Below are 27,299 nucleotides of genomic sequence, written 5' to 3' on the forward strand. Positions count from 1 at the left end.
TTCCAAAAGCAGTTCACAGTGCCGTCTGGTGGTAAAACTGAAACATACCCTAAATACTTTTCGATAATTCTTTTCAAACTGAAAAATGTTAATTTATTTTATTCATGTATTTAACATCAAATTTGAGTTTGTGTTATGTGTTTTCTTCATAAAAAACAATTCAGTCTTTTCAAATATTGCTTTTGAAAATTCCAATTCGCATTTGTTTTGGTTACTATGGTTACTGAAGCACGCTTGTCTCCTTTGGGCAACAGAATGGGGTTTTCAAGAAACCCTGTGTCAGTTTCACCTTAGGATCTATTAAATCCTTGACAACACCTTAAAATCAAGAATACGCCCGGTAAGATAAATAAAATATACTGTATACTTTGCATTTACAGGGTTGATATTTACAGGGAAGGATAAAAACAAAAATGAATGCATTTGACATTTTTTTCATAAAACTCAACTATACACACTTCACAGCTATTCGTTTCTGCCTTCTCATTGCAGGATATCTGAATGTGAATCCTTCACATTTGGGTTAACACAAAATCCACCCTTAGTTTATCTCCTTTGGGTTTTTTTCTCTTTTTTTTGTGTTTGCTCTATTTCACAATGGATATTAGAGAAAAGCTTAAAGAGCTTAACATGACTGCTGATGAAGTCACAAGATTGACAAAGGCATTTAAAGATGAGAAATTTCGGGAAATGTTTAATGATTATGCCGAAGAGTTATCAAATCCAGAGAATAGGAAGCTCTATGAAGAGGAGATTACTATACTAGAGCAGGAGAGGGGTAACAACATTGAGTTCATCCACCCAAAGCCATTCAAATCCCTGAGGACTAGTCTGAACCACAAACAGAAGTGCTATATCAACATCTGTGGCAATGACAAAGTTGGGAAGCCTCAGTGCACCGCGGCAGTGTCTAACGATGGACGCAGAGGACAGAGCTGGACACTGCCACACAATCTGCACCCGGGGAGGCAAGAAACGGATCCAAAAGGGAACAAAATAATGATCTATGATGTTATTTTCCACCCGGACACCCTCCACATTGCAAACCAAAAGGCAGAATTCATGGAAATGGTGAGAAGCACGGCAATTCAGGGAATCGAAGATGGCTTCAAGGTGACATTGGACAAAAACAACGTGAGGGAAATGACTACAAAGTACAAGGGTACCCCTCGGCCCTGTGTCACCCGTAAACCCACACCCGGGTACACAGCAAAACCTCCTGAAGAAAACCCAATATCCTTCCCATATCCTGAAGAAAAAAACACAAACATCAGCCCTGATCCTAAACCTAAGTGCTTTGAGGTAAAAAGTGAGGGAACCAAAAAGCCCACTGAGCCAAGCTATACTGTCAAATACAGATCATATATTGACTTGCAGGACTTCAGGTGCTCCAGGGACTCTGGGAAGAGCCCCAGACCCAAAGAGATTGTTGTTATTATCGATGTACCGCTGTTGAAGTCGGTTGGGGATGCCAATCTGGAGGTGAGGGAAAAAAGTCTGCTGCTGGAGTCAGAGAAGCCTGACTACAGGTTGGAGCTGCCTCTGTCCTACCCGGTAGACGAGGAGAGAGGGGTTGCCAAGTTCAGCAAGCAGAAAGGCCAACTGACGGTCACACTGCCTGTTATTCCCTCTAATGAGGTTATGGACCTTTGTTGGGGTAAAAATGAGGAAGATCTTGGTGTGCAGAAGCAGGAGGAGATGGAAGCTGAAGAAAGTCAAGCACTTGGAGAGGATGTGAGTAAAGTTAAAGGTGAGGAACCTGTGAGCAATGAGCAGAATGGAGATGTTGGGAAGGAAGAGAAATTGACAGAGAAAGGAATAGCTCAAGAAAATTTGCCGGAGGAACATCGGGTAGAAGAAAAGAGGGAGAAGGGAGAGTTGTTTGTAGATGAAAATGGGGAATTAGATTTAAATGACAGTCAATTGCGTATAGAGGAGATAAAAGAAGAAGAGGAACCTCAGAGCACAAATCAGGGAGGGAAAGAGAAAAGATTAGGAGAACATTTAGGGGAAAAACAAGGTGTTGAAAAAGAGAGAAGGGAAGTAGAAGGGAACATACAAGGAGTTGGAGGACAGCATATACTTCTTCATGTTAAAGAAAATACTTTGAAACTTAATGAAGATGAATGGCAAGAAGCTTTTAGGGAAGAGGAGAAGTTAACAAGAGAAAGAGAATGCAAAGATCTTGTGGAAAAGGTTCAAGAAGTTGAAAAATTTAAAATACACAAGGTTGAAGGGACTGGAGAACCGGATACATTTTCCACTAAAGAAAAACTCATTGAAAATGAACATCAGTCACCTTTTCCGGAAGAAGAGCATTCAACAGAGCGAACAATATGCAAAGAACTTGTGGAAAAGGAACAGGAAGAATTGAAAAAACAGGAGGTTGAAGAAACAGGACAACAGAATACACTGTCCATTAAGGAAAATCAGGATAAGGTCAATGAAAATGAACATCAGGTCATTTTTGTGCAAGAGGAACTTTCGATAGAGCAAAGAACTAGGGAAAAACCTGTGGAAGTGAAAGAAGAAGTTGGAGAAACAAAAAAAGTTGAGTCGGAAGAAGTTGAGCCCATTAAAGAAACTGAAGAACAGAATGAAACATTCAATAAACAAAGCCAAGTCAACCTCGACAAAATTCAAAGAGAGGATCAGGTGAGAGAAGGAGATGAACCAAAGACGATTGACTTGGCACAAGAATCAAGTTTTCCATCAGGAGATGTTCTTTCACGAGTGGATGCATTTTTAGACACAAACTCCCAAGTGAGTAATGAAATGATGAAAGAAACTACCGTGACACAAGAGAAGAAGAATGTTCAGGTGAGTCCTGGAACTCATTTTCCATTTTCAACTTGCAATAAAAATTGAGTAATTAACAAAAAAATAATAATAATAAAAACTGGAAAACAGTAAATTAGACTACATGACCTAATTTGGTATGAAGGAATTTGGGAAAAATTTGAAATATGAAATTACTTTGGTATTCTATTTTGTGGTGAATGCAGAATAATAGAACTATACAAAATACTATTGTTTTTGTTCTTATTCAATGTGAATTGATACATTGCAGGTGGATGAACCATGTGATGAAGCCCCCCATGCAGAGAAAAGCTTGAAAAACAACAATGCTTCTTACAAGGGAGGAGGTGACAAAACAAGGTACATGGCCGAGGAAAGCGCCACTCTTTCAAAGAAGGATGAGAGCCTCCCAGAAAAGCAGATCACCCAAAATCCGAAAGCAGATGAAAAGCCGTCGCTTGCCCCGCTGAGGGAAATTGACAAAGATGGAAATGAGACCGTGTTAAGCGATCATGTGACTTCAGCAGGATTTCTCTTCCAGAACACCCTCATCTACGAGCTTGACTAAGACTGAAATAGTTATTAGTTTAACAACCCAGGCCCCAGCAGTACCTTACCTAGTTTGTGTTATCGCCCTCCTCTTTATTTCTTCTGCATACATCAGTCATTTAGAGTTTACCTGCTTGAGAAAACAGACACAGCTCTTTTGGAAGTTAACAACTTTGTTTGTTATTTGACTGTTAAATGTTACTTTCCTTTAGTTAAATAATAACTGTGTTAAATTCCTAGGTCTTTGTACTATAAAAATGGGATAAACGAAGATTTCAAGAAGTATTTCCATGACTAAAATGAGCTACGATGCTTACAACTCATTTGCAAAAGTATATTTGTAAGCCCCTTAAAAAAGATATATGTATTTTTCAATTAGTTAGAAGTTATTAATAGTGACAGGCATTTTGAAATGATTAATGTGGCCTCAAATTTGTTCTTTCATATGTAGATGTTTATCTGAAGAGATTTTCTGTCAACCTTTTGAGTTTTTCCATCAGAAACTCACTGAAAATGGCAGCCAATGAGTTAAATGGTCTCCCAGATTTTCACCTATTGTGTGAGACTGGAACATTCACTGGAAAAAGCTGAACTGACAGCTCAGGTTGTGGAGGTGTACTTCATATAGCAAATCATTATGAGGTCTCATAGTAAAACTAGAACAAATATATTTTATTTAATCGTTTAACAGATAAAAATAGTGGGTCACAAGCACAATAAAAACTCCCTTTAGCCTGCTTCTTGAGGCGATGATGTCATGGCACATATAATTGCATTATATACGTATTCCCTCTTCTGGCTTAAATAGGTCAGTAGAAGAATGTAGGATGAACATTTTAAAAATCTGCTTGATAACCTATGATGATTGCCTTTGTGTGTCTAATTTCATCAACATAGGATGTGCTTCTCTCAAACTAAAATGTTCCATACTGCCACTATGACATCGTCTAACATCTCAAGAGTTCTTTAAGCAGTCCAAACTATTTAAGCGTCACGCTCATATCGTTCTCTGATTTGCCTCCGAAGAGAAACGTCCAAGAATTCACAGTAGCAAGAAAGAGAGCAAAAATGTTGCTGTACCGGAGCGTCCGTCCCTCCCATGTCGTCCACGAGAACCACCGTGTGAGAAACCTGATGCAGGTTCATTTTGACAGCCATTTTGATGTAGAAGCTGACACAAAAGCGACCACAATAGCACATCTTGGCTAATTCCAGGTCTCGGCACAAGTGGGCAGGAATGAGGTGAGGTCCGTATGAGATTCTGGTAGAAGAAAAATGACATGATGAGTCACTATCAAGTATCGTAAGGTTATTCTTATGAAGAAAAGAAGATTTTAAGGCCGTGAAAATGCAATTTAGGGAGGAGAAACATTCAAACCTGAGGTTGGCTACAGCCCTGGAAGCCAGTTCTTGAAGAGAAACTGGGAATGTGAGCTGTGAGGCGAGGTCCAGAGGGTTGGATTGAACAAATGGATTTCCAAACAAGTCCAGGTTCTCCAACCTCAGTTTGCGAAAGTCACCAGGGAGCACGGTCAGCTGGTTGTGCGCGGCGGAAAGGAACCTCAACTTGTTGAGACGTCCCAAGTGGAATGGCAGTGAGACGAGCTTATTATCATCCAGCTTGAGGTTTACCAATTCCCGGAGCTGGCAGAACTGAGCAGGAAGCGACTGCAGTCGGTTCTGGCTGAGGTCCAATAGCTGGAGGGTCTGCTGTAGTGTGGAAAGGCAGAGAGCTTCGCTGAAACTTTCCAGATGGTTGCTATGGAGAACCAGCTCGGACAAGCAACCCAGATCTCCGATGGTGGCGGGGAGCTTTTTAATGTGGTTGTTGCTGAGGTCCAGTTTCCGAAGTGCTGTGGAATTACAGTTAAATAGAGTTACAGATATATGTCTGCTGTAACAGCAAACATCAATGCAATGCAAGGATTTAGATTAGCAAACCTTTAAGTGCGAGCATCCGCATGTCGACACGTGCCAACCTGCAGTAAGAGACCTGCAGCTGCTCCAGGGAGTAAGGAAACATGGAGGTGATAGGGTAGTCCTTCTTGGAGACGATGGTCAACTTCTTCTTGGGTTGCTGCACATCTCTGGCTCGAACGGGAGTGAGGGTGGAGAGCGGGAGGCTGCCGGCTTCGCTCCCTCTGTCTGCCAAGCGAGCGGCGCACAGGAAGTTCTTCAAGCTGTTTGCGTCGGCCTAGGTATGAGGAGACAATCATTTAGTTGAATCGGTTGATGGAAGTCAAAATAGAGCCAGTAATCAACACCAATACATGATATTGTCAATCTTGACATGATTATAATTAGGGATTTTCATCTGCGGTGTTAGTAGTATGCTGTTGTGTTGAAGTTGCTTTGTAACATGCTATATTTAACCATCAGAAGTTACAATTGAGCATTTGCAAAGTGAACATGTTTGTGTTAAAAATGTCGGTGAAAGGTCGTCATTGCTGCCTCAATGCATTCAGGCTCAGCAGCCACTGGAAACAATGAGGCTGCAATGGTGTCTCTCCATGGCCGTCAAAACAAACACGCGTTTTGTCTGGCCAACAAATGGGCAAGCCAACGTTGAATGGATTGACAATAGAATGCCCCCTCATGGCTTTCAACAAATCAATGAGGCATCTACCTTGCTCAGACAGATATCCACAGCGGGTTCCTTCAATCTGACCGTGGCCTTGCCCTCCTCCACGAACCACGTGAAAAACTTCTCAATGTTGTCTTTGAGCTGCAAGGCAAGATTGGCTCATGTTCAACAAGTGGAAATTTCCATTTCACCACATGACAAAACAAGAATAGTCATGCAATTTAGATAGGAACACAGTCACTTTTCCACAACATTAAAAAAAGCATTATCATTTTAGTCATGTATTATCATAATAATGCATTTTAAAATATATGACATATACATGTGTATTCTAAAATATATGAAAAATACATTTAGTATATACTTTTTAAAATATATGACAAATACATATGCATTTTATCATATATGACAAATATATGTTCTAAAATATATGACATACATATTACATACTTTTTAAATAAAATATATGATGATTACATATGCATTTTGTCATATATGACAAATATATACATATACTTTTTTAAAATATATGACAAATACATATATAAACCTTTTAAAATATATGAAAAATACGTATGCATTTTGAAATATATGACAAATACATATATATACATTTTGTCATATATGACAAATACATATGTGAATTTTAAAATATATGAAAAATATAAATATGCATTTTAAAATATATGACAAATTTCAGAATGATATAGACTTTGACCCATTGACTGCGTCTATCAGCAGCATCCATGGTAGCAGATGACAACTGTTTTCAGGAGAAATCTTCCAATCTGACACATATACTACATTTGATAAAGAATAGCAGAAGCCTTGCCAGACCTTATACTTTGAGCCAGTTCTGTCTTTGGCCGTGCAGATCATCATGAAGACTTGAGAGCGTTGGCTGGTCTTGTCCAAATGTTTCCCGATGGAAAGTAGCCCCCTCACACCCTTGCCCCGACTTTTCATGCCAAAGGTGGGCAGCATGCGGCTCACTACCTCCACATCGCATTGCAGTTTCATCCTGCTCGTCTACTCGGTTAGCCCAGCCTAACCAGATCCGAGCCGGCCAGCTAACAAAGCCCGAGGCGATCCATGCAAACGGGCGCAAACTTCGATATAAACAACCCGCCGCAATCACTCAGGTCTTGGATGTCGGGCGAAAAAAGGGAGAAAAGTCGCATCAGATTAGCGTTGTGCTGTTAGCGTAAACCCGCGCGCTGGAAATGACGTCGTTCCCTTTCACAATAATTTTTGTAATTGTTTATTTTTATTTCAAGATCTCATAATGTTGCTGTGGTGGCATGAAAAGAAGTACTACTGCTGCACGTACTACGTATTTAGAACACGTTTTTAAATGAATGGATGTGTGAAACCCCGATCACACAAGATTTACTCTCATAATCATCATCTTTTGACATAAAAACAACCCCACCTAACTGTGTAAACATGCTTTATTGCTCAATATTTCCCAATCACATGTTGACAAAGTGCCACATATTATTAATATATTTCATATTCAGAGTATAGCAGTTAGTGTTTGAACTGTAAAAATGTATGATGGCTTATCATTTATTTTTCATGGCAGGTTTTTCCAAATGATTATTCCCTAAATTCTGGGCCCATTTTTCTCACTTTCTGTATTGACACATAAATCAATTCTCTTCTTCACAGGGCCGTCTCCACACAGGACGAGCCTCTTCGCAGGTACCGACGCTGTTGCCCTCCTGCGCCCTCCTCGCCTCCACATCCTTCATGTCCATGCACAATCAGCACCGGAAAGAATCGTGCATCGCTGTAATTGGGCGGACTATCACTGAGGGCCAGCTGACTGGAGTCCGAGCGGCGCCCCGGCTCGTCCACCCAGCAGGGCTCCGTCATATTGCTGCTGCGGCTCCTCCAAAGGGCCACCGTGCGACGCGACCCGTACACCCGGCACAAGGAAAAGCGGGACGTGGCCGAGGACAGGCGGGATCGAAAGCGGCTTCCTTGGCAGGAGAAGAGTGAAGAGCAACTGGAGCTGATGATGTTCCTCCTCCTCATCCTCCCGCGTCTACCTTCCCTCCCCGGCTGACCCTGGAGGGCCCCGTAGCTCTGTGTGGTAGGACTGCTGTCCAGGAGATAGCAGTTGGAAGACGTGGTGCATTCAGTGTGGAGCAGGGGGTCGGAATCTGCAGCGTTCACGTCGATCAGCATGGCTTCGGAGTAGCTGGGAATCACTTGGCGGTTGCAACGGATGTGCCACTCCAACTCTGTGCTGTCCAACGTGTCCACTCTGGGAATAGCACAGCTCAGATTCCGTTCTTCCTCCAGAGGAGAATCTCTGCTACAAATGTAGTCCATTCCAAACAGTTTCTCAACGCGATAATGCACGTACGCCGTGCGGTACTCTATAAGCACCCGTAGAGGCCACGAGAGCATAAAGACAGCAGCGAGCCAGAAAGCCACCTGCGAAGTGTACCAAGGTGTCTTATCCGGGTGCACGAAGGCGATCAGGCTATCCCTGAAGTCAACGTTCCTTAGCTGCATCCCCTCTCTGGCCTCCATGTAATCATCCAACCCTTCAATTTCTGAGAAGAACCTGGCCCGCTGATTGAGGTAATCGTTCTCTGGCCCGGCCTCGGTGAAACTGAAACATTTGGTGAAATGCAGGCGAGTCGCCGGATGTTCTTCCAACCCTCTAAGATCACGGGACACGTCTTTCATCCCACAACGGCTGTATTCGAACTCGCCCTCCGCCACGTGCGTGTTGACCCTCTCGTTGTACACCTGCGTGGTGGTGTAGGCGTCCCCATTGCGGTAACGGGTGACTTGACGTGTCCGGCGCACAAAGTGATAGCTAATGGCTTTCCACCAGATGCATGGCTGCGCCTGCCGCATGCGTGTCACACGTTCGTACACATTGTCCACATCCGATTTGCACTGGAGCTCGCTGCGGGCTCGGCAGTGCCAACACTCTACCATGTACAAAACGTAGAGCATGAGAAGGAAGGCCAATGGGATGTAGATGTAACCGTCAGAGCAAGGGCTGTCGCGATAGATCAAGGAGTGAGCGGCAGGGTGGTGTCCCCTCTGAAGGGACGAGGCAAAGGAGGCCGTGAAGGTGAGGGCCGAGTTGAGGCTGATCTCAGTGACGCGGCTTAGTTGGCACCAGCTGACTGCGCCCAGGCAACTGTACATAAGCAGGGAGAGCAGCAAGCAGCGCCAGTGGGTTTCACGGCAAATGCAAACACTCAAAGACTGCTTAAATGGACGCTGCTGTAGAAAGAAGAAGAAAAGTATGGTGAGGAATGGGCTTCTTAGAGCAATGAGAATCTTTAAATATGGCAGTGATATCATAGATTGAAACCCAAATGATCATACACTGTAAATTGTGAAGATTTCCAAAAAATAAAGGAATTTAAAAAAACTATGCAATAAGTATACATTTAAAAGGCAGTATTCACAGCCTGAATAAAGCAAATATCAAATCCAAACAGAAATTAACATTATCTGTTACATCTAACTGACTGTAATGTCAATTGGAATGTTCCAAGAAAACAATTAAAAGAAAAGTACCCCGAACTAAATATACTATTGTGAAATGAAATGTAAATGTACTCCAATAAATAGTCTACATAGATGGAAACAAACGCAGAATTTGGGAGGTGATGAGATGATGGAGCTGAAGCTAACTGACTGTAATGTCAATTGGAATGTTCCAAGAAAACAATTAAAAGAAAAGTACCCCGAACTAAATATACTATTGTGAAATGAAATGTAAATGTACTCCAATAAATAGTCTACATAGATGGAAACAAACGCAGAATTTGGGAGGTGATGAGATGATGGAGCTGAAGCTATGAGTGCATCTATACCTCCCCCACGTCACTCTCGGCTGGAGTGTCCGTCTCCGGCACCTCATCCTCGGCATCATTGAGAGCGCTCGCGTCGCTGTCCTCCGCAGAGTCCTGATCGGAGGAGAGCATCCTGCACTTCTTGCATGTCAAGAAGCAAGTGCACGATGGCACCGTTTGGTCGCTTCGAGTGCGCGTGCGTTAGTTTCCCCCTCGGCTCCCTTTCCCTTCAGATCCAATTTGCCCTTCGTGGAAGTGCTGGTGGTCTGCAGCTGCATCGTGGTGGTAGTGGTGGGATCCCCTGGTGGTCCTGGCCTAGGGGGGCGGGGTCGTGGGATTTCACCGCAGCAGAGACAGCAAAGGTTGACCATCATGCAGTCAGAGGAAAACTCAAGAATGCGACCTGATGTGACCTTATTTGCACATTTTTACTTCCGCTCAAGAGGGGGGGGGGCGTCATAATACAAAGTGTAATGTACATTTTTGCAGGCTTTTATTTTGAAATGATCCCAGAAAAAACGCTTTCCCGTAACGATTAGTATAATCAGCCATTAAAACCCCATGCATATATTGGTTTTCATTTTAGTTTCACAACATAAATGGCGGGTTTGAAGACAGGAAAAAGTACCTGTTTCTTTATCAATTTAAGATCTGTAATCTGTTTACGTTTTGTGGGGCGTGTTTTATTTTGAAAAGCATATTTCCTTGGGTCACATCTAAGAGCTTCCGCGCGTTCGCCAGTCTGACATCGTTGAGATAAAGGTTTGTTTTATCATCAGATCACATCTAAAACATTTATATAAGACAATAGTTGTTTATTTTGACAAACAAATGGAAACTGCTGCGTTTAAAGGCTTGTTTTTTTATTAAGATGTTGATTCGGATGCAAACTTTGCCATGTGATAAACAACATGCGTCTGCCAACGATGGTTGTTATAATACAATTGATGTGTGTTGATTAGTTTGTAGTTGTGGTTGATTCCATCTATAATCTAATTTTATATGTTAAAGCACACGGAATAAAAGTAGAAGTCACATTGGTTCTGACGTATGAGCACATGGTTCTTGTTTATAAGGTTTCAATTCATGGGATGGTTGTACTTAAATGCCATGTTGCAGAAGAACAAATGTGCAAATCGATGGATTGTTTTTAAATGACAAGACCTCAATCTAAAATATCACTGTTTTGAATGTGGGTTGAATGGTTGCCTCTCTCAATGTTCTGTAAATTTAGCCTATGAATTCAGAAGTGATTCTCTCCTTCTTCAAAGGATGCTGCAACGTCCCAAACCCGGTGGTTCAGAGGAAGATCTTTTGAGAGAGCAGGAGGAATTCATCAAGTCTGGAGCTCCGTCCGCTGTCAGTGTCCACCGCCGCCCCGACAAGAGACGTGGCGAAGCAGGGGGAATACCTGAGAAGGATCGGAATGGCCATGATCCAAAATGTCAGAGGGATGTGGTCACAATAGAAGGTTAGATAACTAAAGTTTTGAACAGCACAGATGACAAAAAAGTTGGATTTACCTTTAAAAAGAACAACAACAATGCTATCAACATTGCTTAGACAATTTCTTGTGCATGTCTTGCAATGGATTTCAAATTATTTTGGTATGTTCAGTTATTCTGCCCTGACTGAGCTAATTTGCTCAAATAAACAACAGTCAACAGGCACATTCAGTGATATTACCATAATATGAAACCAATTACAAATACACCATATTTTCTTTTAGATCTTCCAGATGACCTTCCAACTCTGACACCAGCACCTCCTAAGAAGTCCCGATTCAAAAACAGCCGTGTCACCTTCGAGGATGAGGATGCGGGAGAGAGGCTTGACAGTCACGACACCCACATCAGTGCAGTTCTCTCTAAAATTGTTGTAAGCAACATGAACGTTTCATCCCTACATAATACTCGTCTTTTTCGCTCAGAACCTGAATCCCATTTTTTTTTCTTGCAAGATCTAATCATGAGAAAGCCAACAGAATATTATTTTATTGAACTTGTATCGAAAATTAATTGATGGAGTATTTCTCACTATGTTTCATAAATAATAATACACTACTCTTCTTTTTATCCCTCGATTTAAGGAACGAGATACCACATCCATTCCCGTATCACTACCCGAATTCACAAGTATTGCATTCCCTCAAGCTTTGCATCGCTCAGCTAATGGATTTCAGGTAAAATAACACAATAATGTAATGTATTTAATATAAAAAGTGTTTTTTTTCCTGTCCCTGAGGGATAATTAGGAGTGGAATCCGTCAAAACAAAGTAACCAAGTGAAATTGTGAATTTCAATACTCTTGGTTTTAATGGAGTTAATTATACAAGTTAAAATAAATACCTGCCTTGTACAATACATACACAAAACATGTCATTTCAAAAGTTTTTTTACAAATACTGTAGTATATTTGAACTTGCATTTCTTCCTTTGTCAACCAGGTCCCTCTGTCGGCCAACGCTGGAAAGAAGAGCATCTTTGCGCAACAGATTGAGGCTCAGAGACATAAAGAAGGGAAGCCTCCTTTAAACTTAACATCGAAAACTTCACACAAACACGGAATGACAGAGCAGAAGCTTCCTCTTCAGAGACCTATGGAAATAAATTCTACTTTTCATAGCAGTAAATGTAAGGTGTTTTCCTTTTTTTGGGGTGGGTGTGTATCAGGATACAATTGCTAGTGGTGGGACACATTTTTGCCACTATAAACACTGCCTGTATGTATTTATTTTGAATCGTAAAGTTTTGATTTTTAACAGTTTTTTTCACCAAATTCCGTGCATGATTTAGAATTTATTCATTCTGCTAATTTTATGTTCTTTCATAGCAGTGTCAAGTTCGACTTTGGTGACTGGTGAAGGACTGGGATGTTCCAATACCTCAGAGGAAACCAGGAGGATCCACAGTGAGAACAAAGAGAAGATCTTAGCAATGTCCTCCTCTGAGATACTGGATGAACAGGAGAAGCTCTTATCTCAGCTTGGTGAGCTTTGAATCCGTCCGTTGTGACATGATGTGATCTTCAATGAAGCCAGCGCACAAAGAGTTGGGCCTTTGTTCAAAACTATTATTTCTGCATGGCAGATCCCAGGCTGGTGGAGTTTGTTCGATCTCGCAGAGCTGAGAGTGTTCCGTCTTCGTCTTCCTCACGCAAACGCCCGGAGGGAGAATGCAGTGGGGAAAGCGTTCATCTCAGTTCAGACAATGGTACAGCAGCCTTGACAAATCCCAAAGAAGTGCAGATGAAAGAGGAAGAAGAGAAAGAAGAGCTGTCCAACCAATCTGCCATGATTGGTATGATGATTTCTTTTTAAAAACAAACATCCTTGTTACCTTTAAATTGCATGGCTGGAGATCCAAATGAACCAAGTGCCCTCAAATTATATTAACATTGCACTTCAGTTTGGAATTATTGCTGTGCTTGCAAAATCATTTTAATCAGTCTAAATTCTTGGAGCTGCAGTCAACAAAATACATTCAATTCAAAGCCAGCCAATATTCGCCATTTTCATCCTCTACATGGTCGGCCCCATAAATTCTCTTAACGATGTGGGTATAGCCAAAGTCATGTTACTAATTTATTATCTTATGACTCAAAATGGAGAAACTCTCAAGATGGAATGAGTCTCAGTGATGCTTTATGAATTGAGAATCATCCTTTGTTAATGTAAAGAGGAATTCCTCTTACATTTTACATGATCTTTCTTAGTCGTTTACTTGACTGCTTCTTCTTTCACCAAGCATTGTTGCTATTTGGATATTGCTGTGCAGATTTTGCCGCATGGCTGAATTCCATGCATGAAGCTAAGTGCTGACTTTACTCCGATTAGTTGGAAAGTAACTCTTTGCATTAGGTTTCTCTTAAACCCCAACAAAACCATTACTCACGGTTTGAGTCAAGATCTTTTTTTTTTACTGTTTTAACTAAACAATTCAATTTCAATTGATCAATTTAGACAGCTATAGAGTCAATATATGCCATTAGGCTAAAGATAAGAGTTGTCAGCTGACTTTATTTGTTTAACTCCCTACATCTTTGTGGTTTGTGTGTTATTTAAGAGAGTGAGCTACCAGTGAAACCTCAGAAAGAATGGCTGCATATGGATAAAATGGAGCCTGAGAAACTGGAGTGGATGGGGGACATTCCTGCACCAAGAAAAATGCAAACTAAACAGGCAAGAAGTTTATTCCCCATCATTATAAAGTATTTAAGTAACCTGAGAAAATCAATACATTTTGGATTTTAGGCGATGGAGGCCCGTTTTGATTTTAACGGAACACTTATTCTCCCTACGGAGGATTTGCCCACCCACCTCGGCCTGCATCACCATGGAGACGAGCCCGAGGTACCATCTTTTAGCATACAATTATTAAATAAATCATTCTCACAAAAAAAATGCCAGGTAAAGTTGCTCACAGCCACACCTCGAAATGAAGAATGGAAATCGAACTACTCATTTTTGCATTAACTTAGTTTTGAACTGAACTTTATCTCTAAATCTCTATGTTAAGACCTTAAAACAATGTTTAATCTCACTTTTTACTTTTTAGTTGGATGATTTTATTTGTTTTTTTTTGTGCTGCCAGCGTGCAGGTTACTCCCTCCAGGAGCTCTTCCTTTTGTCTCGTAGCCAGGTCATCCAGCAAAGGAGTTTAGCCCTCAGCACCATTGGCAATATCCTTTCAAAGGTACATAAACTTGTACACAGCCCTAAGCGCATCGGCAATATACATTACAACGTGTTTGAACGTCTTACAGGCACGTGCTGGGGACTACCATTCATCCCTGAAAGGCAGCATGTTGGCCACTCTCCTCGACGCCGGCCTGCTCTTCCTCCTTCGCTTTGCACTGGATGATGGTGTGGAAGGAGTAATGGCCGCCGCTGTACATGCACTCAAAGCACTTTTGGTGTGCACAGAGGATGAGGTGAGACTACAGCAGTCCAAACGGAACACCCACTTACAGATAAATATTTTAAGATTTCCTTCTTGCCTTTTAGGAGTGTTTGGACCTTACCTTCCACTGGTTTCGTGGCTTGGCTGTCTTCCCCCTGCTGCCGTCTCAGGAGGAGGAAGAGGAGGATGACGAAGGGCTGGACGAGAGTTTAAAAGAGACTCCCAAAGAGAGGGAGGAGCGGAAGACGGATCACGATGTGGCTTTGCAGGATGTCGTCAAGGTACTTTAACCATTTCATTTAACAAAGGTTCTTAGGTTCACATTATACACATTATACACATTATATTTCTTCCTTTGAGCAGAAGCCATGATAGCTGAACTTTTCTTTCAGGGTCTTCTGAGAATGAAACTCCTCCCCAGATTACGTTACATCCTTGAGGTTGTTCGACCATCTCCCCGAGTGGTTCAGGATATCCTGGAGGTCCTGACCCGTATTGCCAGACACTCTTCGTCATCTGCCACTCAGGTAGCCACCAAAATCGCCCGACAAGTAGAGATTGTGGATTCAGTTTTGCTGACGTTTCTCTTAGGTGTTGGACTGTCCTCGTCTAATAAAAACAGTGATGTCAGACTTTCTTCCGACTTCTTGGACAGTGCAATCTGTTCCCCTCCCTCCGTCTTTTTATGGACTCCCCCTTGCTTGTGCCATGAAGCTCTTAAGAGTTTTGGCTACATCAGGCAGACATGCATGCGCCAGACTGGTAACAATTGTTCGCAAACACACGTTGTTTATGTCCGTTGTCTTTCAGTAATTTGAATTTTTCTTTTACCAGTTAAACTCTGCCGGTGTGAGAGAACGGCTGTCTCGGTTCCTCAGTGCTGATCCCAGTGAGCTTCTTTTGGAACCCCATGAGGCCCTTAGGCTCACCACGGAAGCGTATAGGATGTGGGCAGTGGCAGCAGGCTATGGCCAGGCCTGCGACTTGTATGTGTACGTACTGCCAGAGTTAGCATGCTTTAATAGCCAAGAACATAATGTTAAATTCCTTTGACTTCTCCAGAGTACAATGACACCCTTATTGCTGTTCCACAGAGACTTGTATCCAGCTTTACTGATGGCGTTGCAGTCGGTTCGGCCAACGCTGGCGCCCTCTGACCCACTCGTGGATCTTCAGCTCCAGAAAGTTTTGGCTCTGCTTACTCTCCTTACTCAGGTCACACATACTGCCGGTTGCCACCAGGAACTCCAAACTGGCATGATCAGGTGAAGGAAAAAAAAAGTCTAATATATGATACACTGTACATTGTCAAAAAAGAGCATCCTGTCCTATCTGAATATATCTATCGTTCTCATATCATTGGGTCACAAAATGAAGAAAATCATTTTACACACTGAGATACTCTATTGGAGATTATAAAAATAATTACATGCAGGCTCACATTCAAAGTTGTGTCACAATTCTGCTTCATCCAAAAGAAAAATTGTGACTAGTAACTAGTAAAGTTTCCATTGCTTTGAAAAACTGGTGCCGCTATCATTTTGTGAGGAGGGCATTTTACATACTTGCTTGCTGGGATCAGCAACAAACAACTTTTACCCTCCCCTGACTACCAACACCACATTCAATCAGTATTCCTTCTGTCCTCTTTAAAGTCCATCAGGAGATGAATGCCCTCCTCCGCCTCCAGTGTCATGGGGACATGTCGTAGGATTACCTGCATCACTTTTGGGCCATTTGAAGAGTTTTTTAAAAGGTCTTGATAATCCACGACAGAGAGACAGCAGCCTAGCACTGATACCAGCTTACTTGATCTACTTTGAGGCATTCTACTATCAGCTCTCCAAACAGGTCTTCCTCATTGCTTTTTTTAAACTGTTCAACATACTATCTACTTTTTAGTCTATTATAAGATTTAAGATAGCGATGCATATTTTGGCAGACCTCAGTCCATCAGCCACAGACAATACTGTTCAATTGGAGCTCAAATTAAAGTGTAAATATTATGTGTCTCTTTCTTGTCTTTTTCCAGAACTCTTTTAAGCCTATGGAAGCACTTCACGAACTGGAGCAGATAACATCTGACATTCTTCTTCCCCTTATGTCCCACACTGTTGTGCAAGACCAAATAAAGAACTTACGGTAAGCCCGCTTTGTTATGAAGCTCATAATGTCCTTATTATTACCCTTCTCCAAGGAGCTTTTTTTTAACAGACAAATTCTTTCCATTTTTCCCCAACAGGTCATCCTCAGTAATATGCAATGTCTTATCTGCTCATGTGGGTCCGGACACCTCTCCCAGTCTACCAGGTCTGGCTTGCCCAGGATGGAGAGAGCGGCATGGCTTGATACCTCCCTCTTCTCCTTTCCCTCTATTGACCAGCCTGGCGTTGTTCTTAGACACTCTCATGAGCATCCACAAAGGTCTCATCTGCAAGGTTAGCCATGTCATCGGGAATAATCTAACTCATTATGTCATGTTAATGTATTAATGATACATTTAACTGGGTCATTCCATGTCAAACCACACAAATGGCTCAGGACCTCTTGAGTGATAGCTCTTCAATCGGACTGTGGTTTATTTTTAAAATGCCCCCACCACTGGCCCGAAGTCAGTTGGGATAGGCTCCAGCACCCCCACGACCCTAATGAGGATAAAGCAGTTCAGAAAATGAGATGAGATGAGAATAACCCAATTGTCTTCTTGTTTATACTTGTCACCTAATTGCAACATATCCCTTCCAGTTCACCAGCCTCCTTGTGTCAGAGCCTGTGATTGGTTACCTGCATAGTGTCAGTCAGGCCAAGCCCACCCTGTCTTACACATCCTCCTGGATTCTCCGTCATGAGCATCACCTCATCTACTTCCTTCTACGCTTGGCTTATAGATCAGTAGGTTCACCTTGTTATTATCATTATTGTTGTTGTTAAAAAGTGAAAGAAATATGTATGTTATGACACATGTTTGGGCCATTATTTCCTTTTTTTGTGCGTGGACATGTTATATTGTCAAGTTTCTTTAAAATTCAGGTTTCTGTTGAGCAGCAAGTGGCGAAGCATGCCCCCCTCTACCATCAGGTGGCGCTCGTTCTTCTCCCATGGTTATTGCCTGGTAGTGAGCAGCTTACTCAAGACTTGCTCTCCACCATTGTCTTCAGCAAGGACTTTATATCGTGAGTTCCAAAAACTTTTAACTTTAGATGGAATTTTTGTGCAAAGCCAACTTTATTCACTTTTATTCTGATTGTTGAAGACATTTTACATATTTTAATGGATATTGCTTGCTTTCTATAGACACCCTGAAGGTACTGCATACAAAATTGAGCACATGAATGTAATATAATTTTACAAATCACATTAGGTTTTATTTTATCAGAATTTAATTGAGAGCAGATGACCCACTACAAAAAAGTATAAATAATTAAGCACAGTATTTGGGTGTTACTCTACATGGGTGGAAAGTTACTAACTAGCCAAAGTTAAGGGTAAAAGTACTATGAACTTGTACCCACATCAAAAAGTGAAAGTTACTTTGCTAATGTCATTTTACATGTAGAAAATGAATATAGTCTAATTTTTCCCTGTTTCGTGTTTGTATTTGAACTTTGAATAAGTATTATTAAGAATATGAGATAATGTTCTGCCGCGTATTCAAAAAATTCAAATTTCATGCAAAATTTGATTTCATTGTAATACTTTTTTTTTAGTGAGAGCCACAGTGGTGGTCCAGAAGCTATTGAGATTGGGGAACTGAAACTCCACGAGGAATCAACCCAACAAACTGCCCCTTCCTTGCAAACTGTGGGAGGTCTCCTGAGAGAAGCCTGCGCCAACTTGCCCTCCATCCGGGGCTGTTTTCTCACACACCTGGCCCACTTGGAGCCGTCCATGCTGGTCTCGCAGGACGCTCTATTTGGCCGTAACCCCTGGATCCAATCCCACCTTCTCCCAGAACTGACTGGGCCCACCCTGCCTTTGGACTGGGCTTTCCTTCCACTTGTCAGCCTCTACGAGAAAACGGGCGTGTCTGGTGGTGGAGGGCTTTCTGTGGAGGAGCTACCTCAAGGGGCTCTTCTGGCAGTCACCCAATGTTTGCAGTGGTTGTTGGTGCTGGAGGTCTGGCGGGAGGACGCCCTTAAGGTACATAAAACTCTTTTTTTGTATTGCCTTTATGGAGATTATTTCTTAAATCTTGCGTGTAATATTGCCTAGGGGATACTTCCAGTTGCAAAGCTGGCCAGGCTGTCCTGTGTGTTCCTATGTTCCAGTGATTTGTTCCTGGAGAAGCCCATTCAAAAGCTGACCTGGGGTCTTTTTCGACTGCTATCCAGGTTAGATGGGGAAAAATTGTAAATACTTTTTTTGTCCTTGATTTGCAACTGTTAATAACACTAGAGTTTGACGGAACAGTATATCTTCCTGCAGTCCAAATTGTTCATTCACTGGGAAAAAAAGTCACCGCCAAGATGTTTTTTTTTTTGCCTTGTGTAATTGATAGCTGCCTGTTTTTGATCATGAAGATCTGCTAATAGAACACATAATCATTTTAAAATCAAAATAACCCTTTGTATCTCACTTAAATTCTACCTTTCAAGAGATTTGATCTTCTAAGTGAGATGAAATATTTCGTTTTATTAGAAACTGGGCAATTATTTTTGCTTTTGACAATGTTTAAATGAGTTGCTGAAATGTTTTCACATTCATTTTAGTCTAGATTATTGATTAATAACTCTATATAGGGCACTCATTATGTCATTGGCTGCCATTAACAGTGGTAGATGTGGTCTAATTCATTTCGACTAGGAGGGTTAACAGCATTTGCTGCCAACCCTCCCAGGCAACATGAGGGTTCATTTTAATTTATCATTAAAAAAGGGCTATGCTCAAAAAAATGCATTATTTCATTTACTGTTTACTATTTGCAGAATTATAAAAATGATTTGGTGAAATGCTTTTTTTTCCTTCTGATTTACAGGCCATCGAAACTGGAATCTTTAGACCTCAGCATCCCACCTCCAGGTCTGGCCTCCTTCCAGGATTTGTATTGTGCACTTTTGGCCCAATACGAGGCTGTGTCCTTTGGAGACCACCTTTTTGGCTGCTTTATTCTACTGCCCCTCCAGAGAAAGTACAGCGCCACCATGAGGTTGGCTGTATTTGGAGAACATGTGGGCATTCTGAGGTCATTGGGTGTTACCCAAGAACAGGTGACTAGCCTATTTGGTGTCATTTTGATCTCTCTTGCAGGTCTTTTTAATCATTTTTTTGTGTGTTTCTTCCACTGAAGCTTGCAATTCCCATGGAGAGGTTCACTTCTCCCCCTGAAGACTCACTGCCTCTTGTCCATCTCTACTTCCGCTCTCTTGTCACTGGAAGTGCCAAGCCTTCCTGGTGTCCAATACTTTATGTGGTGGCTTTGGCTCATGTCAACGCTTTTGTCTTCCCACAGGATTCTGCAGCACAGGTACTTCTTTCATTTGAAGGAAATTGCCATGAGCCCTAAACATGAAATGATTAGTTCTTTTTTCAAAAATGTGTAGGTTTCAGTAAATTTGGGAATGCCAAGCTGCAAATACATAATGGTTCCAGAGGATAAACAGTTTTACATTTTTCGACTTGGACTTCTTTCCAAGAATATTGTGATAGGAAAATCTCTTCTAGTGTAGCTTGGAATTAGGTTTTCCATACATAATCAGATTTTGTCCGATTTATCCGTGTGTGTAGCTTCTTTCAAGGTATGAGATTTTTCTTTGTTCAATTTTGCTGATACTGATCTGATATGCTCTATTTTTTGCCACTAAAATTCTTCAAATAATGTCTTTAGTAAATCAATCATTTTTGTAATAATATGGTTGGTACCTCTTCAAAGAAATCCTTCGTTTACCAAAATGATACGATGCACTGTTACTATGATTAGTTTTGAAAGAAAAGTAGTCCCACTGATCGGCCCTAGTGCATTCTCTGAAGGGCCACAGTTGGTACAGTTTTTTTGTTTGAAATGATCCAGCACGGACTGTTTAATCAATCAGTTTTCATCCAAAACAAACAAAGCCTGACTGCAATCAACTGATTACACTTTTAAGACAGCAGATTGATGAAAATTGTATCCTCTTCATCAGTTGTTGCGCCCCTTTGAGTACCGTTTTGGACACCCAAGTCATAGTGATTTGATGTTAAGCAGTTAAAAAGCACATGTGACTGCTCAATGTCATCCAATCTTGTGTGTATGGTCCCAGTAAATTTACAGCCCAAACAAAAATGGCTAAGTTGCACCAGTACTTTCTAGCAAGTGCCTTGTTGTGACAACCAATGATTCGATATAAAATGCAAGTCACTTCTCATGTGTTGCTCTTTAAATGTAATTTACGGTTTTAGTTGTAATGGTGAGTGAGGGTATCTACCATACATTGTACTTTGTTTTGAGATTACACAGTCTGCTGTCATTCATGTGTACTAAAGTAGAGTTTTTTTAATACTTAAGGTGTACAGTGCAACTATAGACTACCTTTTGATCTTATTTCCCTTCATCATTTCCAGGAGCATGAAGCAGCACGGCACAGCATGCTGAGGAAAATCTACTACATGAAAGATGAGGTACTATTTGTTTTCTGCATATAATCACACTTTACCTATTTTTTTCCCCCTTTGCACCACCAGAGATTTTTATTAGTCATGGCAAATACTCTCATCGTCTAATGAATAATTCCACTGTGTTTTCTCAACTCGTCACAGCAAATTTATTCCGTTGTAGAATGTTTTCCTTTCGATCTGTTTCGTGATTTTTCTTGAAACTGTCATTGCCTGGGAAAAAACGGGGTTATCTAGTTGGGTTATTACCTTTTTTGGTGTTAAAATAGAATTGACTGGAAAACTTGAGACCTCTTACTGTCAATTAATTGTGTGTCATCACACACTTCTTCTATATACTACATAACTAGACCTCATTTGTAGGGTGTGTAGGGTTTCTGTAGAGTCATTCCAAAACAAAAAACCTTTATCAAGCTCAAGGAAATATGCACATTATTCTTGTGTATATGTATCACTCCTTTTCTGTTTGTCTCAAAACGCAGGTTTTAAAGAAGCACTTGCTGCTGTTCCGCCTGCCCAAGCAGGGTTCACAGTTTGGCTTTGACATGTATAGTCAATTGCCTCCTGCAAGAGCAAAGCATTTAGAAAGTGTTGTAGGCCTGAAAAATGGTGTCGGCTGTAATCAGGATGAGAGGTGAAAAGGATTCTGGGAACTACAATCTAAGATGAAGTCAAAACATGGATGGACTTTGTGGCACTTTTGATTCAGTTCTTATAACATTATGGAGAAGGATTTGAACTTTTAGATTTTTTTTTTGTATCCCAATGAACAATTTCAGCCTTTTGCTGATACGTACAGAATCATGGATGGCTTTTGGTGACGCAATACAGGAGAAGATTATGGACTACACTTGGATGTACTTTCTTTGGCGGTAATTCACGGAGTGGGATAGTAAATAATATTGTAGAATACATCATTGCATGCCCCCTGAATACAAAACTTTGAGATTAGAGACTAATTTAGTCTGCTGTTATTTTTGTTAATCATATGAACTTCAATTGAATATGATTTGTTAGTGTCAATGACCTTATATTCATTGACCGGTTGGATAGAAGAATAATTCTCCCATTTATTTTGAGAAAGTTCTAAAGAATATGTTGTGGTTGTCTACTTGAAATTCAGGAAAAATTTTCATCAAATTTTGAGAAAATTATTAGGAATATATTGTGGTTGTCTACTTGAAATACGGCAAATATTTTCAGCAAATCATGGAAACGAACATTGACATTTTAAATTGAATTGAAGAGGCAGTATTTCGTTGTATTTATGAGATATGGATGTGTGCCTTATATTTACGTCGTGAGCCAAATTGAGCAGAAATTGTGACTCATTGGTGATTCATGCAATCTGCTAAAACTATTTTAAATGCTGCAAAAAAACTTTATTAATTAGGTTCCTCAAACCATTTGAATTAGACCAACTCATTCATTTATAGACTGCAATTATTTGTTTTGAAGTGGGCATAGTATTATGAGGGTGGAAGGGCATATTTTATTGAATATTCTTTTTAATGATGTCTCTGGCGGACCTGCTTAGCCATTAAATGTGAAATTAAACAACCAATTTAACCTTCAATCTGCAACAAGGTGAATGGTAGTGATGTGTTCAGTGCTGAGGCCACCCTAAGATACAGTAATGAATGGAAGTAATCATAATAATAATAATAATAGTCAGTGCCTTGACAGCAAGACTGACCAATGTTCATATGTGAAGAACCACAGAATTGGATCAATTCCCACACTCGTTGGGGGTGTAATTATGATTGCAACTAGTGGTTTGTTTGTGTGTTATCTTTGACTGACTCACAGCCATTTTAGGGTGAAGTCTGCCTTTCCCCCTAAGTCACCCTAAAAAAGAATGAGCGATGTTGAAGATGGATTTGGATAAAATGGTGACCTATGCACCATATTTTTTAAGTATGAGTGCCTAACGTTGAAGTCAGGTATAAAAATCAAGTAAAAAACAACTGTGATTGGCTGGCCACTGATTGAGGGTGTTGTCCCCCGCCATATCTAAAAAAATGAGAAGAGATATATGATATTGTTTTTTTGTCAATGTAATCTATGAACAATTTGCGTTGCTGTTATTCTCATTTTATCATCACTGAAAAATAATGTTGTGCCAAAATAAGGCCAAACCATGACATATAGTCCTAAATTTCAACTGCTATCTCACTCATCCTTACATTTTTTCATCTTGTATCATAGTTGTTGCTTTCGATGGCCAGGAATGAGTACTAAATTGAGTTGAGTGAACTTGATGTCACTTTCTTCATTAGCACAATCTGTGTAGCACAAGTCTATTGGTGACAGTGAAAAAGCACTGTATGCGTTGATAAAATCTACAGACCCCGAGTTACGTCGCACGCAAGAATTCCGTGCAGGCTGACTTCACACCATTTGTCAAAAACCGTATTTGCGTCGGCCAGATATAATTGCGTAGCTTGCCAGATGTGACCTTCTGGGCTGGAGTTTGACATGATCTAGTGGAACAACTATACTATTATTCATACACACATTTTTTTCTGCAAATGTCTACCCTGGGCCTTTTTATCGTCAAATATGTCAACAGCCCTAAGTATCTAATTTGGGATGTAGCTGTAATATATTTAATGATTAAAATAAAGCATCCTGTGCAATATCAATGCATTATCATCCAAGTAAACCCAATGATTGAGGGTCATACTTTTCTATAAATCCCACCGGTCGTTACATAGGCCTCTAGTCCAAATGTGGTTCCAATTTATGGTTATGGTTATGGTACATTCATTACTAGTTTGCCCTCACATTGTCAGATTAAAGAATTCCATAACTTGAATGAAATATTGTGTCCGCAAACCCTTGATTGATGGCTTAATGCAGTATGCCACATATAATAGAACTGCCTTCAGAGTCATTTAGAAAAGGACATTTTCTTCCGGAAAACCATTGAAAGGACCCTTTTAATGTTCTTTTTGTATTTTTTTTAATATATCATACTGATAATTTGGTGTGTCCACTTCATTTTCTTTAAAAATGGAAAACTTGATAGAATGACTGAATATTCGAGCAATTAATTTATACTTTTAGATAAATAATTTATTAATTCCATTAGAGAAGTTACATTTGCCACTTTCATAAAGATTTGAACACTTTTTCAGGAGACTGTGTTTGTGTGTGACCATAATGCCATGGACAAATTAATATTTTTTTAATATCATTAGTGTGGTGTTTAAATAGATCTGTTTATTCAATCAGGGAAATTAGATTTGATACATACTGTACTAATAACAAAGTTTTAAAGCCATTCCAGATAACTCAGTGTTTCTTTTAATGAGTGTAATGGGAGAAAGGGGACAAATTCCGGTAATGAAGACTAATCCCAGAATCTTAAACCCCCACAATCGTGCCACCAAAAACTGCAAATGCATGAACACGTTCATCTCTTCCCGCCCTTTTAAAATTAATGCAAAGTCTGTTGATGAGGTCTTTTATCCTATTGTTAAAGGCTGGTTAATGGTGACTCAGATGGGCTAGTGTTCCTGGGGTGCAGATGGTGCTCCATCATTCTTTGCACAGCATACTACCCCAACATTCGGAGCAATTTCACTCTCTGCATGACCATCACGAGTGTTAGAGTGGGTACATGCATGACTAGGTGCCAATAGGCACAGGAAAAAGTAAGTTTTTGACTCAATACTCACAGATGTGAGTACTGGCTTCTCATTAGTACTAACATTGCTTGCGCCTCACTCACCCAAAAAACTTTTATGTGACCTATCTTCCCTTTTCATATCTATGATTTCTTCCACATCCTAAAAACATGCAGGGTAGTTCTCTTAGACCTGATTGTGAGCGTGAATGGTTGCAGTAATTTGCACTTACCTTTCAGATGTGCTTTGAAGAGATGCCTTTATAATTACTTGTAGTTCTCAGATTTGATGAATCATATTGCTTGTGTCAAATGAAACTGTTTACATAGGCTCTTATCACATTTGCAAAATTAATTCTGCAGCACTTTAGTACATTTGACTGATGAATTCTGCCATAGTCAAGAATGGCATTGTTAATTTATGGCGATTGCAAATATGTATGTATTGGGATTTTTTTAATTTTACTTGCTTTATGTTTTTTTTTTTAATCTGAAATAGCAACATACAATAAGATTAGCCCCCACTGCTGTATTCAAAATGATATATTAATACATAACTCATTGCTGTTGATACCGATAGATGGGAGTGTTGGCTTTGGGTGCTCTGGGAGAAAACGAATTGATTGAACGTTACATTTTTCTAGTCCAATTGGAATGGACCTCTAACGCCGTCAATGGCTGCCAAAACCTCAAAGCTGAAAGTCAAAACTCAACGTAGTCACAACTGGAGCCTCTTGCGGTACCCATCGGTCGTTCGACTTGTCTTTAGCAAAGAGACATGCAGACTAAGTGGACTAAATGAGAGTCACCAGTTTCTAATGCCATCAAGACTGGCATGATTGAGTGAAACTGATTTAATTACAAGGAGGACATGATGTCTCATGATTCCCCCGTGAACAAAGGGTGTCTTTAGACCAACACAAGCCATAAAATGCAAATAGGCCTTTCACAAAGTGTTGTTGATGTTTGCGTACTGTGGCATTGTACATAATAAAAAAACACTCACCTGTGAATGCTAAATGCATGACCTGGTGCTTCTTAAAAATGTTAGAATCACAGATGTAGTTTAAAAACAAAGTGGTCGGAAAATGACCTCAAAATTTTTTCCTAAAAGAAAAAAGAAAGCAATCCCAGTTGCCCAGAGCTTTCATTGTAGAAATATAAACAGTCGTCCTCGCATTGTATGTTTTGGTTTGACTTTAGTTGCTTTCTTGTCCGCCGCTTTGCTCTTGCTTTGTAGTTAGAGCAAGATTAAATATTTAACACTACTAAGCTAATGAGGGCCATGCTGAGATGCATATAATGACATGTGTCCTGGCATGAAAGGGATCCAGAGCGTGTTTCGCCAGATCACTTTTTCAAAGGCCCTGGTGAGCAATGGGAAGCTCATTTAAAGTTATTTTTGTAGCACAAAGCGTGTGGGAATTCCTTCACTTCTGGTGTCTGGGATCTGTACATTTTTTTTCTCCCGTAAGTGTTAAGCAGAGACGGAAAGATGGCTAAAAACACTAACAGATGTCTCAGTTATTTAAGAAAAAGTCAGGTATGGCTTCACTAATGCAATCAACATAACTCTTAAGGATAGACCAAAAAGTCATATACATTATATAAATAGAAAATTACTTAGAGTGTGTCTTTTTAATAGACCCAATGTAATGTGACTGTGTTACCTCGAGTATTGAAAGGACAGAGACAGTTTACGTTTGCACTGCAATACAGCATTCATCCTTATTTAACTTATCGGGAATCCCCCACCATACAACATATCTGCAAAAAAAATCTTTTAAACCCTCATAAATCTTGAGCTTTGCTCTTCTGAATGGGACCTATAGTTAGAATGAAATTCACGCATTCCTGCATCTCTTGATGCTGTGTGAAATGTAAATGTCACATCACTTCAGTATTGATGTTTTTAATGGACATTACATCCCACACAATCAAATTAATCAGAGTCAACAGGCATGCTTAGAGATCCATATAATGCTGTCCTAATTGTAGGTTAATGGTTGAAATGGTAACACTTAATTGCTGCTTTGGTCAAATTTTATTGGCGTCAATGGAGAAGTGCTTTTAACATTGTTGTTGTGATTCTAGTGCAGGGGTGTGCAAACTTTTTTCTCTGAGCTCCACTTTTTTAAAAGAAATCAAAGGATGCCAAGGCCAACATGAAAGCATTCTATTTTGCATTTTTTAAATACACGATTAAAATGAGGTAAAAAAAATAGATTAAAATGTACTACTTTACGTCCTCTTGTAACTAGCTGCTTGTGATTTGGTAACCAGCCCTTGTGTGTGTATTTAAACCTTGTGTGTTTGTAGGTCATTGCATGATAGTCTGCTTTGTTTGCTTCTTGCCATGCTCTTTCTTTCTCGGTTCCCCATGTCTTCCATGTCAGGTTTGATTGCTGATTTG

The 27,299-nt window shown here is 40.4% G+C and overlaps 4 protein-coding genes across 6 annotated transcripts; 2 read left to right on the forward strand and 2 right to left on the reverse strand.

Annotated features, from left to right (window-relative positions):
* Window positions 1–55: 55 nt before the first annotated feature.
* Window positions 56–4,086, forward strand: dnaaf2 (dynein axonemal assembly factor 2). The gene is made up of 3 exons (XM_077731291.1): window positions 56–340; window positions 493–2,820; window positions 3,071–4,086. Exons 2-3 carry the CDS (start codon window positions 598–600, stop codon window positions 3,365–3,367), a joined length of 2,520 nt encoding a protein of 839 aa, XP_077587417.1. The 5' UTR covers window positions 56–340; window positions 493–597; the 3' UTR covers window positions 3,368–4,086.
* lrr1 (leucine rich repeat protein 1) lies at window positions 4,000–7,178 on the reverse strand. The gene is made up of 5 exons (XM_077731296.1): window positions 6,770–7,178; window positions 5,975–6,073; window positions 5,290–5,542; window positions 4,727–5,201; window positions 4,000–4,609 (listed from the first exon to the last, which is right to left on the reverse strand). The coding sequence occupies exons 1-5, from the start codon at window positions 6,950–6,952 to the stop codon at window positions 4,333–4,335; spliced, it is 1,287 nt and encodes a 428-aa protein (XP_077587422.1). The 5' UTR covers window positions 6,953–7,178; the 3' UTR covers window positions 4,000–4,332.
* Window positions 7,179–7,365: 187 nt separating this feature from the next.
* LOC144206348 (transmembrane protein 151B) lies at window positions 7,366–10,178 on the reverse strand. Of its 2 annotated transcripts, none has more exons than XM_077731294.1 (2): window positions 9,787–10,178; window positions 7,366–9,101 (listed from the first exon to the last, which is right to left on the reverse strand). In XM_077731294.1, exons 1-2 carry the CDS (start codon window positions 9,843–9,845, stop codon window positions 7,598–7,600), a joined length of 1,563 nt encoding a protein of 520 aa, XP_077587420.1. In that variant the 5' UTR covers window positions 9,846–10,178; the 3' UTR covers window positions 7,366–7,597. The 2 variants fall into 2 exon arrangements, with proteins under 2 accessions (XP_077587420.1, XP_077587419.1); XM_077731293.1 differs by having other exon boundaries at window positions 7,366–9,187.
* A 244-nt stretch (window positions 10,179–10,422) lies between these two features.
* rpap1 (RNA polymerase II associated protein 1) lies at window positions 10,423–24,816 on the forward strand. Of its 2 annotated transcripts, XM_077731792.1 has the most exons (27): window positions 10,423–10,527; window positions 11,037–11,236; window positions 11,495–11,643; window positions 11,855–11,947; window positions 12,213–12,399; window positions 12,599–12,754; window positions 12,856–13,065; window positions 13,831–13,946; window positions 14,019–14,117; window positions 14,359–14,460; window positions 14,531–14,698; window positions 14,772–14,948; window positions 15,060–15,194; window positions 15,259–15,429; window positions 15,502–15,659; window positions 15,762–15,932; window positions 16,323–16,518; window positions 16,700–16,809; window positions 16,910–17,105; window positions 17,413–17,559; window positions 17,698–17,840; window positions 18,375–18,807; window positions 18,880–18,998; window positions 19,643–19,874; window positions 19,955–20,131; window positions 21,205–21,261; window positions 21,738–24,816. In XM_077731792.1, exons 2-27 carry the CDS (start codon window positions 11,038–11,040, stop codon window positions 21,891–21,893), a joined length of 4,257 nt encoding a protein of 1,418 aa, XP_077587918.1. In that variant the 5' UTR covers window positions 10,423–10,527; window position 11,037; the 3' UTR covers window positions 21,894–24,816. The 2 variants fall into 2 exon arrangements, with proteins under 2 accessions (XP_077587918.1, XP_077587917.1); XM_077731791.1 differs by lacking the exons at window positions 21,205–21,261; window positions 21,738–24,816 and having other exon boundaries at window positions 12,602–12,754; window positions 19,955–20,959.
* The last annotated feature ends 2,483 nt before the right edge of the window (window positions 24,817–27,299 follow it).

Source organism: Stigmatopora nigra, chromosome 13 (assembly GCF_051989575.1).
Source record: "Stigmatopora nigra isolate UIUO_SnigA chromosome 13, RoL_Snig_1.1, whole genome shotgun sequence".
Lineage (NCBI taxonomy): Eukaryota > Metazoa > Chordata > Actinopteri > Syngnathiformes > Syngnathidae > Stigmatopora > Stigmatopora nigra.

What these genes read in the sequence shown, in the direction of transcription:
- dnaaf2 (XM_077731291.1), top strand. Translation starts at nt 598, where the DNA reads ATGGATATTAGAGAAAAGCTTAAAGAGCTTAACATGACTGCTGATGAA. An exon ending in AAGAGAAGAAGAATGTTCAG is followed by an intron (nt 2,821 to 3,070) that starts GTGAGTCCTGGA and finishes GATACATTGCAG; the next exon opens with GTGGATGAACCATGTGATGA.
- lrr1 (XM_077731296.1), bottom strand. Translation starts at nt 6,952, where the DNA reads ATGAAACTGCAATGCGATGTGGAGGTAGTGAGCCGCATGCTGCCCACC. An exon ending in GAACTGGCTCAAAGTATAAG is followed by an intron (nt 6,074 to 6,769) that starts GTCTGGCAAGGC and finishes CTTGCCTTGCAG; the next exon opens with CTCAAAGACAACATTGAGAA. An exon ending in GCGGATGCTCGCACTTAAAG is followed by an intron (nt 5,202 to 5,289) that starts GTTTGCTAATCT and finishes GTAATTCCACAG; the next exon opens with CACTTCGGAAACTGGACCTC.
- LOC144206348 (XM_077731293.1), bottom strand. Translation starts at nt 9,897, where the DNA reads ATGCTCTCCTCCGATCAGGACTCTGCGGAGGACAGCGACGCGAGCGCT. An exon ending in CCGAGAGTGACGTGGGGGAG is followed by an intron (nt 9,188 to 9,786) that starts GTATAGATGCAC and finishes TTCTTTCTACAG; the next exon opens with CAGCGTCCATTTAAGCAGTC.
- rpap1 (XM_077731792.1), top strand. Translation starts at nt 11,038, where the DNA reads ATGCTGCAACGTCCCAAACCCGGTGGTTCAGAGGAAGATCTTTTGAGA. An exon ending in GAAAAATGCAAACTAAACAG is followed by an intron (nt 13,947 to 14,018) that starts GCAAGAAGTTTA and finishes TTTGGATTTTAG; the next exon opens with GCGATGGAGGCCCGTTTTGA. An exon ending in CTTCGTCATCTGCCACTCAG is followed by an intron (nt 15,195 to 15,258) that starts GTAGCCACCAAA and finishes CGTTTCTCTTAG; the next exon opens with GTGTTGGACTGTCCTCGTCT.